Source organism: Mustela nivalis, assembly GCF_964662115.1.
Source record: "Mustela nivalis genome assembly, chromosome: 5".
Lineage (NCBI taxonomy): Eukaryota > Metazoa > Chordata > Mammalia > Carnivora > Mustelidae > Mustela > Mustela nivalis.
The window spans coordinates 112,716,237-112,730,323 of NC_139024.1; the positions used below are offsets into that span (position 1 = coordinate 112,716,237).

At 36.9% G+C, this 14,087-nt stretch overlaps 1 protein-coding gene across 17 annotated transcripts in view; it reads left to right on the forward strand.

Moving 5' to 3' along the window:
- Positions 1-14,087, forward strand: part of RIMS1 (regulating synaptic membrane exocytosis 1) — a gene marked incomplete at its 5' end in the record, with an annotated part of 498,114 nt that overhangs the window by 479,663 nt on the left and 4,364 nt on the right. For all 17 annotated transcript variants that reach the window (XM_082729765.1, XM_082729760.1, XM_082729770.1 and 14 more), the window contains 4 exons: positions 7,503-7,641; positions 9,882-9,994; positions 12,967-13,068; positions 13,887-14,026. In XM_082729765.1, coding sequence (XP_082585891.1) covers positions 7,503-7,641; positions 9,882-9,994; positions 12,967-13,068; positions 13,887-14,026 — 494 coding nt within the window. The remainder of the gene's footprint in view (positions 1-7,502; positions 7,642-9,881; positions 9,995-12,966; positions 13,069-13,886; positions 14,027-14,087) is intronic.

Genomic DNA, 14,087 nt, shown 5'->3' on the forward strand with positions numbered 1-14,087 from the left:
CTTCCTCTCTCCTACTGTGATCTCTCTCTGTCAAATAAATAAATAAAATCTTAAAAAAAAAACACACAACTGAATTTTGTCTCTGTACATAAAAAAATAATAATTTTTATCACTGATCTCAGTTTCATTTTCAGACTAACCAAAAGACTCTTCTTCTCTATAGTTTTTCTTCATGAGCTAATAGGATATTACTGCATTTAATCTTTTGGATCCAAATTTTTTAATCAACTAAGTGCTAGTCTTTTACTTATTTTTCCAGTTAATTGACAAAATTGACTATTCATTGGACATTAGAGAATACTTTGATGGAAAGACGATTTGTCAGACATGATCTATGTTTTTTTGTTTTGTTTTGTTTTTTTATATATATATTTTATTTATTTGACAGAGAGAAACCACAACTAGGCAGAGAGGCAGGAGGAAGCAGGCTCCCTGCGGAGCAGAGAGCCCGATGTGGGGCTCGATCCAGGGACCCCGGGATCATGGCTTGAGCCGAAGGCAGAGACCCTAACCCACTCAGCCACCCAGGCGCCCCGACATGATCTATTTTTTTATCTACCTTTCCAACCCATAATATTAGATCTGAAAATGTTATGTTTTATCTTATGCATTTAACCATTCCCATCCACATAGAAACAGGCTCTAATGTCACATATCTTAAAAAATAGATATGGGACACCTGGGTGGCTCAGTTGGTTGAGCAGCTGCCTTTGGTTCAGGTCATGATCCCAGCGTCCTGGGATCGAGTCCCACGTCGGGCTCCTTGCTCGGCAAGGAGCCTGCTTCTCCCTCTGCCTGCCATTCTGTCTGCCTGTGCTTGCTCTCTCTCCCTCTCTCTCTGACAAATAAATAAATAAAATCTTTTTTAAAAAAAATATTAAAAAAAAAATAGACAACCTTTACATATCCTGTGCAACCCTTTAAATAGTACCGCTCAATCACAACAAACCTTTTCAAAATAGTCATAGGAGCTCCCTGTAGTTACTTATTTCTCATTCTCTCTTCTGACTGGCCATTTCTTTAAAGTCCCAGCCCTACTTCTTCACCAAATCTATGCTTAAAATCAGTGATCTCCGGGGTGCCTGGGTGGCTCAGTGGGTTGGGCCTCTGCCTGGGGCTCAAGTCATGATCTCAGGCTCCTGGGATTGAGCCCCACATCAGGCTCTCTGCTCTCTGCCTACTTGTGATCTCTGTCAAATACATAAATAAAATCTTAAAAAAAAAAAAATCAGTGATCTCCCTGGAGCTGGGCCCTTATCATCACTTCTGTGCCTATTTTATTCTTTTTAAGATTTTGTTTATTTATTTGAGAGAGAGAGAGAGAATGCTCAAGCACTAGCTCGGTGGAGGGTAGAGGAAAAGTAGGCTCCCCACTGAGCTGAGAGCCCGATGAGGGACTTGATGACCTGAGCCCAAGGCAGATGCTTAACTGACTGAGCCACCCAGGCACACTGTGTCTCTTTCTTACTAAAATTCTAAGTGGTAAACAACACTTTTGTTTTGTTTTGTTTTGTTTACCTATAACACTTTATTCTTCCGATTTCTGCACCATGACACTTACCATTTTCCCCCATGCCTTAAATTGTCTTCCTTTGTATGCTCTTTAACAGTCTTGACGTTCTTCAGGACCTCTAAATATGGAAAATAGCCCGGGCTCTATTTTGTCTATTATTTTTATCTCTATCTATACTTCCTCCCTATTACATTTAGTACTATTGATTTTTGTTATTAACATATAATGTGTTATTTTTTTCAGGGGTACACATCTGTGATTCATCAGTCTTACACAATTCACAGCACTCACCACAGCATATACCCTCTCCAGTGTCCATCACTCAGCCGCCCCATCTCTCCCACCCCTCCACTTCAGCAGTTTATTTCCTCAGTTTATTTCCTGAGATTAAGAGGCTCTTACGGTTTGTCTCCCTCTCTGGTTTCATCTTTCCCCTCCCTTCCCCTAAGATCCTCTCTCTTGTTTCTTAAATCCCTCATAAGTACTGTAGATTTTTAATTCCATCTGTATGCCAATATATCCTGTCTGTGTGTCTAAGTACCACTTGTCCTAATTCCAACCCTAACCTGTCCCTGGTGGTCCTGATCATACACACACTTCCTACTTTACTGTCCACATGGCTATTTAGGAAGCCCCTCAAACATCTACAAGGGAACTCATCATTTCCACCATTTACTGAATTCTTCCTTTTCAGTAAATGACACTACCATTCAACTAGTTATCCTGACGAAAAACCTCAAAGTCAATGGATTTGTTCTTCTTTCTGAACCACTTAGACATCTAATTGGGCAAGTACTGTCCATTCTGCTTCAGAATATAATCGAAGCTTACCCTCTTCCCTGATCTCTGCCGCTACTTCCCTAACCTAAGTCACTATTTATCTCTTCTTAGTTCGGAAAGTAAGTTTCCACTTCTAGTTCCTACAATTCATCCTCCACACAATAGCTAGAACAATGCTTTGAAAACGTAAATCAGATCACAACCCTTCTCCGTGGCTTCCCATTATACTCAGAACAAAACCCGGGTTGTTTTCCAGCAGCTCCCCGCCACCCCCAGGTCTTACAGACCCTCCCAGTCCCATCTTCTCCTCATCCATCTTACTTCAGCTTTTCAGAGCTTTCTCAGACGAGCCAAGGAAAGTTCATCACTTTTCAGGCTCTTGCACCTGGCTCCTTCTGCCTAGATAATACTTCCTTCAGATCCTTGCAAAGCTGGTTCCTATTTTACATTCTCAGAAGTGGCCTTCTCCAGGTTCCTGGGTGGCTCAGTGGGTTAAAGCCTCTGCCTTCAACTCAAGTCATGATCTCAGGGTCCTGGGATCGAGCCCCGCATCAGGCTCCCTCCCCGGCAGGGAGCCTGCTTCCTCCTCTCTCTCTGCCTGCCTCTCTGCCTACTTGTGATCTCTGTCTGTCAAATAAATAAATAAAATCTTAAAAAAAAAAAAAAAAGAAGTGGCATTCTCTGCCCAGTGGATCAAAAGTAACTCACTCCACTGGGAGAGTCTCTTCTTTTTGTTTTTGTTTTTGTTTTTTTCATGATGACTACCAGCTCTAAAATTACCATAACTTATTTAATTGCTCGTTATGTGTACTATCCTGTCTTATGACTGTTGTAGCTCCAACATCTAGAAAACTACCAATTAGACTATAGGTACTTGGTGCTCAATGAGTATTTACAGAATGAATTAATACATCAAGGGGGTGTTTCTAAATGTAACATATATCTCTTACTATGAAAAGAAAGAAATAATTAATATGTAAAGAAGACATTCTGGAAGGGAAAGTTCTTCCAAAGCAGGGGAAAATAATTGTTCCCAAATGATAAGGATTTTACTAATTTTTTTCATGTATTTCTGAATACAGAGTATTAAAATAGGTGAGTTTTCTAATCCTTTTGTTCTTTGTATAATATTTGGGACAGTAGTTTCAAGTCAAAGGTTTCATATCATGATTTGATAGGAGACTTCATGTCTTAGCCAGGTAAATGATTCTTCAATGGATACAAATAATTGTTAAATAATGGTGATGTCATTTAGTAATTTAATGCATGGTATTGATATTTTTTAAATTACATATATGGAACATATATGTATGCTATAATCACAACATATTTACAAAGACAGATTTAGATAATTATATACCTTTGTACTTGTATAGACTATATGTGCTTTTAACAAAATTTTTAAATGAATTTGTAAGCCCATATGAGAATGTGTACATGAAAATATCTGTGTAGCTAAACCACTGTTCGGTTTGTAAAATGAGATTAGACTGTGTTTTCCTAAATTGTGGTATAAAGGAATGGTCACAAGACTGATCCAATCCAGCTTCTGCTGCTCATTGTCATAATTTTGAGCAAATCATTATACTCACTAGAGTGTACTATCCATTAGGGCAGGGATTTTTGTCTGCTGTGTTCATTGCTGTTTCACCAGGATCTGGAAAAAGTTCAGTGTAAGTGCTGAGCAAGTATTTGTTGCATGAGTTAAAATTCTCCAAAATGAGTTTCCACATCTACAAAACAAAGTTTTTGCAACCCTTGCATTCTTAATAGTCTTAAAGCTATTGTGAATTTAAAGAAGACAAATTAATAGCTAGAACTGTTTATGCAGTTTTTACCTGGGCCTTTATAAATTGTGTAGTTCATCAAATCTCTTTTCATTGAATATTTATTAATATGAATAAGACAAAAGCTAGGTATCAGTCCATATTTGCTGTCTTCAAAAGGACTAAAACAAAAACTTTAAAATTAAAAATATATTCAAATTCATAAAATTAAGTAACTCTAAAAGAAAGTTGAATAACCAGCTTGTCAAATGATGTTCTCTCAGAGTGGGTAGCATTTCCATTTTGGAAGCTATTAAGTTTTAAAACTGCTCTAAGAATGTTAGGGCACTCTGTAAATATACCCTTTGTTAAGTATATTTGATGTCCCAATTAAATTATGTAAACAAATTAGTAGACTTCACTTTTAATTTTTCATTCCTTGAACAAATATGTATTAAGTGACAACCTTGTGAAACCTGTGTTAGGAAATGATAGCCTACTTGATGAGCCCACTCTGCATCTGTCACCTGCACTGCCAGGTGCACACAGAGCCCTGAGATCTCTGGCCACAGAGCGTTTTGGCCAGAGTCAACATCAACATTGGAAAGACTGCAGAGGAAAGCTGTGCACGACTGAGAAGACAGTGGCCCCCTCCGGATCACCATTACTCACAAGCCTCCTCCCACGCAGTCAGCAGGACCAGTCCCGCCACCCATGTTGCTTCCCTGTTCCCTCACAGCCTGTGTCCTCACTTGCTCTGGACTGATGATTAATGAGACCATCACCCCTTTATAATAAAATCATTGCCGCTCTACCCTGTCACTCTCTCTCCCCGCTTATCATTCATGGTTTTTTTCCATAGCGCTTATTACCAAGCATATATTTGTTTATTTGTTCATTACCTTGATTGTATACACACATGAGAATGTAAGCTCCATGATAGCAGGAACTTTGTCGTTCATCAATATATCCCCAGCACCAGAATCGTGTGTGAAACATAGTAGGTGCTTAGTTAATATTTGTTGGATGGGTACATGAAAAACTGAATGAAGAAGTAACCAAACTTCCCCACTACTGATTGTCTTAACTGTTTCTCCTCCAGTTTCCAGAGTCACCACACCATTTAGATTTCAAGTTTGCTCTCGTTTTTCTAGCTATGATAGTCCTTTTTCTCAGTAAGAATTTGGTGTCCCACCCTGGGTTTATTGCCTCCCACAGCTTTGGGGAAACATTTGCATAACACTGCTTAGCTCCCTTCAGTAACACAGGGCTGGAGCTTGCCTTTTACCCCCGAAGTGGACTGTAGCCAGTATGGGTGCATGAATGAAATGTTGCTCTACCATAGTGACTTCATAAAGGAGCTGCATTTGAGAAGAAGGCACAATCAGTCAATCAATCAAACAGCACTAGAAAGTCAATAAATGAAGTCACTACCTTCAGTAAGTGTACAAATTCTACAATGACAAGTCAAATAGGCAAGATAGAGTCTAGAAGGGGGAAGAGTAAAGAATCCCATCTAAGGGTGGGAAAGTGGGTACATCCATATGAATGTTGGTAGGAGTGATTTAAATTACTATGTTTCTAAATGGCAATTTAGGAATAGCTATTAAGACAAAACAGATTCCTACCCTTTCACTGGCATGCAACCTCTAGACATTTGTTCTATAAAAACTCTCCTGTAAACTGGAAACATTCCAAGTGCTCATCAGTACAGAGATGCCTTAATTATGACACCACCTAATGGTGCAATCATTTTAAAAAAAATAGAGACATATTTGTATTATAGTTACATTCAACGGAATGAGGAAAATGTGTGATCTTGTTACTGAGTTTCTACCAATGTTCTAGACACTAGGGATAACAGTGAGCAATATTCACAATGTTCCTCTACTCCTAGAGATGAAATTCTAATTGGGGAAACAAATAATAGAAGTTTAAAGAAATACCAAGCATGGCAAGGAGATGGAAAATGATAAGGATGAGAAAAAGCCTCTCTGAGGGGGTGACATTTGCACAGAGACCTGAACAAAGTGAGGAAGCAAGGCAAGAAATTCAGAAGGGAAAGACAGGAAGGCAGGCCCTGAAGCAGCATGCTTGGAGTGTTCGAGAAAATTCAGGAAGACCATGCAACGGGAGAGCAAGGACAGGAAGACAGGCAGCGCGTGAGATCTGAGAGGAGGCCGGGAGCATTTTACGAGCCATAGTAACAATTTGGGCTTTTCTTTTAGTTTTGGTGATAAACCGGCACAAGATCTTGAGCAAGGGAATGACATATTCAGATTTATGTTTTTAAGGAACTGCCATGGCTCTTATGTAGAGAATATTCATCACGAGTCCATATAGCAAAGTACAAAAGGATTGCAGTGACCAAATAGGAGAGGAAAACAGCAGTCTTTCCTATGGTTAATCTAGGAATGTTTGGGGGCACCTATTTCACAAAGGTTTTATGAGGGTTGGAGCCTTTCTGTGTTTATACACATACATAGATGCATACAGAGCATATATTAATGGGTATTAAACGCTGCTGTATGAAAAATTGAAAGAAAATCAGAAATGTGTATCAAATGTGTAGATGTTAAAACTGGGGCGGGTATTAAAAATCTAAGTATTTGTCTAACACTTTGATACTGTTCTAATCCGATAAGTGTTTTAGAATTTCATTTCCATGGTATGAGTAGAATGCTGGTTAGTGTGTCTCAAAGTGGCTTGAGGAGGGTTGCTCTGAACTTAGACTTTGTCAAGAAAATGATCAGTCATTATAATTCATGATGCAAAAAGAGACTCACACCCAAAACTGCCAGTCAGAAGTCACGCAGCTGAGGCGACAAGCCATGAGAGAGCAGAAAGGCTTCGAGTTAAGATAATACCTGTCCTACCTCCATAGGTATGCTCTGTGCCATCTCAAATGAGCCTGTGTATGGTCAGGTGTTTCAAAAAGCATTAAATGAAATACTACCATCTCTCTTTATGGGATTATTGACAAAATGGTCAAAGCTGTGCTATTTTCCACGCCTGGTTCCCTGCGCATCTCCTCCTTTAAAGGACAAGGCCCAATCATTAGGTCTGTTCCCATACATTTGGAACACTCCAGATTGAGGAAAAATCTTTTAGGTTCTTTGGCCTCATCTTTCCACATAATGCCGTTCAGTGCCAAATCCCGCTTTTCACTGCAGTGGTCACTTCAGCAGCAATATTACAATGAGCTCATTTTGGTTCACTGAGGTTCAGGCCGTCTCTGGGCCTGGGGCAGTGGTCTGCCCTCCACGACTACCCTCTTGGCCAAAGCATATGTTGGCAAAGAGATGTAGCTAACCAGATCATTCTCTTAGACTCTCTTTTTCTGAGTAAACTTTTAATTATATGCATCATTGTTTTATTTGCAGAATCAGTCAGTATTTGGGGTCTAAACAAAACTTAGAGTTTCTTTTCCTCTCTCTTGTCAGAGTCAGGCCACAAGAAGTTAAAAAGCACCATCCAGAGAAGCACAGAAACAGGAATGGCAGCTGAAATGAGGAAGATGGTAAGGCAGCCAAGTCGAGAGTCTACTGACGGCAGCATCAACAGTTACAGCTCCGAGGGAAAGTAAGTGATGTCAGCACCTCTGTTTGGCTTTAGAACCATCAGTTGTGTGGTCAAAGGTAAAAATAACAGCTGCCAGCGGTTTCAGTGGAGCTTCTCTACTTAACTAGGGGTTCAACCCTCCATGTTTTAAACAGCCTTAGCTCTTATGATACTCTGCTGCACCTGGTCACTCAGACTTTTCAAAGGTATGAAGAAAAGCTGAGTTAACATGAATAAACCGGTCTCCATCATCCAGAAAACTCACAATACTCCCTTCCTGTATGTTTACTGTAGAAATGCTACATTTAATGGGTTATTTCATGTGGGAAAACTCATTATCTGGTCCAGTCACCAAAATCTGAATTGAAATTTAGAATTGAGAACTGATTTCCCATATTCCTCCTTCTCTCCAAACTATTTTTTTTGTTTCTGAGTTGTTGGAAGTCTAACACTCTGATAATAAGCAATTATAATTTTTTTGTCTTTAAAACACCACTCATTTTTATCTTAGGAAAAAAAAAAACAGAATTTATCTTCCTCATTACTTTTCTTGTTAAAGAGTTTTAGTTAATTAATCTTAAAATATATCTTAAAATCTTAAAAATATATAACTAGATTTGTGTTTTACTTACATGCTTTTACATATAGATCTCGCAAAAAAGAAAAAACCTGCATTTTTCTACGCTTGAGAATTTTTCTGATAAAACTAAACTTTTACTGAGGTGATAGATCTTATAATTAAGAAATTATTAGTCTGCAGTGGATTACTTGGGGATTGATCATGTACAAATTTTCTATAATTATTCACTTACTGCCATTCAGAAATCTCATTTACCAATCTAATAGTAATAAATTATTACTATATTATTATTATTATTTTATTAATAATATAAATCATTACTATAATAAATTATTACTATATTTACTCTACTGGCATTTTTAAATTTTGTTCGGAAGATGAAATAAAATTATGCCAAGTTAATGTTCATGACATGCTTTCCTATTCCTGAAACTAGTGTTTATTTGATCAAATGATTTGTATGTATGCTCCCAGTAAGATATAGATAAGAGCAAACATCAGCAGGAATGAAAGTTACAGAGATGAACTTGCTGACAAAGTGTCACTATTTGATGAAGTATTATAATGTAATGTGCAAATGAAAGACAGGAGACATTATTTTCTGATATAAAACTAATAAATAATATTTACCTCCACTGTGGATAAGCCACTTAGACTCTTACAGATTGATTTTCATAGTCTCCGAATGCAATCAAATGTGCCCTATCTAATTCCCTTGATTATGAGGAAATAATACGTGAAAAAGCACATTGGAAACAATAAATCCCTATAGAAATGTGTTTATTGAAAAATGCTCACTGAGGTCCCGCTACATAGCAAGAATGGTGCTTGTTGCCCAGGATACATCAGTGAACAAGAAGAGCACACTCACTGTCTGCTGGAGCTTCCGGCCCCGGGAGTTCAGGCAGTTGGGGTGGAGTAAGAAATGGACAGCGCCTGGGTGGCTCAGCTGGTTAAGTGCCTACCTTCTTCTCAGGTTGTGATCTCTGGGTCCTGGGATTGAGCCCCGTATCAGGCTCCCTGCTCGTCAGGGAGTCTGCTTCTCCCTCTCCCACTCCCACTGCTTGTGCTCTCTCTCTCTCACATAAACAAATAAAGTCTTTTTAAAAAAATGCTTTATATCGAAGAAAAAAGAAATGAGCATAGTCTAATCAATTCTCTTCCATTTGAACTGAATGAAAATCTCAGATAATATAAAAATGTAGTTCATTAAAAAATGAATAAATGAAACATTTTTACCTGTAAACAAGAATTTGTACTTTGCTATAACATATATTGAAGACATTATCAGGCACATTTTGAATTTAGCATTAATGTTACTGAATGTTCATGAACAATTATTTATGTAAAATTCATGATATAAAAATTAGTTTCTCATATTTTATGTCAACAATATATTTATGTAGGGATTTGTATTTGTAAATGTCCAGAAAACTTCATATATTAAAAACTATAAGACACCCTCCTGAATAGAACATCAGCTCTTAACTTGAGAGTTTATTTCGACCTTTTCTCAGTCAGTGCTGAACTTCACATACTTGGTTCAGAGGCAGTGAATGCCAAAAGTCTATGTAAACTGCCTCATGTTTATGATTCGTGATCAGAATTAGTAGTCAAATGGAAATTAATAAAAGGAATTCTAGGAGATCTAATGTTTTGATTTTTATCCTTTTGCTAATAGCTTAATATTTCCTGGAGTACGACTAGGAGCAGACAGTCAATTCAGTGATTTTCTTGATGGACTGGGACCAGCTCAGCTTGTTGGCCGCCAAACACTTGCCACCCCTGCAATGGGTAAGAACCATTTTTTCCCACAGGAAAACTGATGTTTCATGACCGACAAGGTCATTTAAAGTATCATAATAGTAATATAAGTAAGAAGCAACATTTGAGCAAGGGTATTGCTGGCTTCAAATGACTATTCTAATTTCTGATGCATGTTTCTAATTTGAGACATGATGTGAAATGAATAAAGTTAGTCATAAATCTTTGAACTGTCAGAAAACTTTGTCAACATAGAGAGTCCACAACAGACCCAAATGTAAGATGAGGGTAGCATTTCACAGCATAGAAAGATGATGGATTATTCAGTAAAGAATGTTGGCAAAACTAAACAAACAAAAAAGATTAATGAAATTGCCTCCCTACTTCAGAACCTATAAATATATTTTATACTCAATTATAAAAGAGAACATGTGTGGAGAAAGACACTAGAAAATACTAAAAAATACTTGATGTTTCTTTGCTCTTGGAATGGGGAAAAATCTTTCAAAGGATCAAACCAAAGATAGATAAACTGAAAACTTCTACTAGCAAGATACACCCTAAATTAAGTTAAAAGGAAAATGATGAAAAGAGAAAATGACATGTAGCATGTGCAATGGCTATTCCCCTGAAGGACATGAGATTCCATGGAATTCTCAACAAAATGCATAAAAATAGATCACCACAAAGACACATCATCATGGACTCTCACAACACCAGAGATCGGAAAATCCTCTGTTTTCTAAGAGGAAAAATAATTCTATACAGAATTATCAAAAGTCAGATTCCCATCAGACTCCTCAATAATAATACTGGGAGCCAGACGACTACTGTGTATTACCTTAAAAATTCCGAGTAACAGTTGATTTCCAACGTAGAGTACCACAGCCAGTCGAATTATCAGGTAAGTTTCAGGCTGGAATAAAAAATAACATACTGACAAAGAAAGGTCTCGGAATATTTTCCTCATACACAACATTGCTCAGAAAGTGACTAGAGGATATACCTCAATTAAATGAACTAAGTGAACTTAAAAATATAGGAACTAAAAAAGGAAAAAAAAGATCCAGTAAATAAATGCTTTAGCACAAGAGAGAAATGGTTGGGATACCCAAGACAATAGTGAGGAAAAATCTGAAGATAACAGCTGCAGCAAGCTTCAAAAGCAATTTGCACTAGGTGTTGTACACAGCTGATGAATTGTTGAGCTCTACATCTAAGTCTAATGATGTACTATATGTTGGCTAATTGAATTTAAGTAAAATTAAAATAAAATAAATAATAAAATAAATTAATTAATTAAATAAAATTGCCAGAATCCATAAAATAAAATTACAGAATACCTAATGTGTTTGATTTTTTGGAAGAGGTCAACAAGCAGGAGAGAAAAAGGGGTTGAATATATACATAAAAATGTATGCAGATGCTTTTTAAAAAGACACTTATTTAGTATAGGAAAAAGGAAGAGCTGTCCAAGAAATGAGACGTAAGCACAGTATTCTAGTTCATTCATTTCTAAGTAATGTTACATAATCATCATTATAGAGTCCAATATTGGGATAACAGTTAAGTGTCAAGCATATGGCAGCGGTAGGAATACAGTGAGAGAAAATGAAGTTAGAAGTCAATTAATAATATCTAAAACTGAAAAATATAGAAAAATACCTTATATGTATAGTATTTAGAAATAGGGAGGTAGATGCCAAATAGTACAAAATAAACCAGATAAAAATATTGAAAATCTTGAAAGCAGTGACCTTTGGAAGGCAAGAAGTTGAGAAAGATAATGGGACTCTTTTTTACTAATAAGAAGACTTATAGAACAGTTTTATTTTTTAACTATGTGTGTATGTGATTAAAATAAAAACAAAAGAGAAGTCTGGGAGCTGAGGTCTAAAACAGAGTTATAAAACTAATGAACAATCCAGAGCCACAAAGTTGATCAACTGACCTGTCAAATAAAGAGAATTCACAACTGAGAAAATGGAGAGAATTTAACTAAGAAAAAAATTAGAAATAATTACATTTAGCATTTTCAGAAACTAATTATCATATCAATCAGAAAACAATGAGCACTTTAGTAAAAATGGCCAAAGGACATGAACAGGCAAAATGTAAACGGATACAAACTGAAAATATTTAGAGATATGTCTATTAATATGCAAATTATCACTTTTTAACCATCCGATTGGTAAAAATTAGACATACTCCTAATACCCCTATTAGTGGGTGTGGAAAATGGAAGGATAGATACTTCTGGTGGTAGTGCCAATGGGCACAAGCTTTCTGAAGGGTACATAGCAATATGCATGGAATTTTTGATTGTCCATTTAACTAGACCCAATAATTTAAAATCTGTGCAAAAATTCTGTATAAAGCTGTTCATTGCAATATTATTTGTAGTAACGACAACATAGATAACTTGTATTTCCATCAACGGGGATCTGGTTGAGGTAATGACATGACCATTCACTGGTCCCTACGGTCAATGAATTGAGGATGTATGGTCACGATAGAGATAGATGAGAGATAGAAAGATAGATAAGAAGGAATAAAGGGAGAAAAGGAGATAAAGAAAAAGTACTTATGAGGTTTCTAGGGATATTCACGAAAACATTAATAGTGGTTTTTTCTAGGTAACAGAAATACAGATAATTATACTTTTACTAAGTATTATACACTAGATTATATAAAGGATAAGAAACCCTACTAGACTAAAAGAGTAACTAAAATACTTCAGTAGTGTTGTTATTAAGTGATTTATAAAGTAATATAGGACTCTCATAACATGGATTAGTACCAGAAAAATGAAGGAAAACATTTCAAAACCTGATTTGGAGGCAGGGGGAAAAATGTAGAAGCAGGGAGCTCTAAATGGGAGGGGTTTTATCAAAATCATGACGATCACAATCTGGAGAATGTCGTGTACCTCTATTTTTTTTTTTTTTTAACTGTGTGTAACTGCAAAGAAGCTGAGACATTTGCTTCCTTTCCACTTGCAGGTGACATTCAAATTGGAATGGAGGATAAAAAGGGCCAGTTAGAGGTTGAAGTTATTAGAGCACGAAGTCTCACGCAAAAACCTGGGTCCAAGTCCACACCCGGTAAGGAAAGGTGGTATTGAGTTTGGACAGGAGACTCTGACATAAGCAAAACAATCAAAATATTTGCTGCATTTGAATTCTGTGTTCTCCATTTTGCATCATCTGACTGATTAAAAAGGCAGCTTTTCTGTATTCTTTGATTCTATAAAAATGGATCTGGGTTTTCCTTGTACAATTATTCTGTCAGAAAGTATACGGAAGAGTATTATTATTATTTTTTAAAGATTTTATTTATTTCTGTGGCAGAGACAGATCACAAGTAGGCAGAGAGGCAGGCAGAGAGAGAAGAGGAAGCAGGATCCCTGCCGAGCAGAGAGCCTGATGTGGGGCTCAATCCCAGGACCCTGAGATCATGACCTGAGCCGAAGGCAGAGGCTTTAACCCACTGAGCCACCCAGGCACCTCGAAGAGTATTATTAAATTAAGAAAAGTTTAGCTATGATTGTTTCTTAGTGTGTGTTGGTTATTTTTTTTTCTCCACATTTACAAATGGAATTGTTTTTTTCAGTTTTAAGCATAAAAAGGAAACAATGAGCTTTCAGTTATATACCTGAATCGTGATGCCAGCTGTACCCCAGATCAGTCAGTCTTAGATTAACTTGGCAGAACTTTACTGGGAATGATGAAAATGCCAGTTGTGGTAACATTAAGAGTCTTAAGAAAGAGAATTTATGGAGCACCGGAAATTTGAAATGATTTAAACAGTCAACAGGAAACTTTTCACTAAGCATCTCTAATTCTCTAATAAGACATTCTCTAATCAAATAAATTTCACTTGAAGGATTAACTTCTTATATGTTAAATATTACTTTGTTCAGCTCCATACGTCAAAGTGTATCTTTTGGAAAACGGGGCCTGTATAGCCAAGAAGAAGACAAGAATTGCACGAAAAACCCTTGATCCTTTGTATCAACAGTCCCTGGTGTTTGACGAAAGCCCACAGGGTAAAGTTCTTCAGGTCAGTAACAGTGTGACTGTTTACATAGTAATGTCCACATTATTCATATAAACACTAAAGA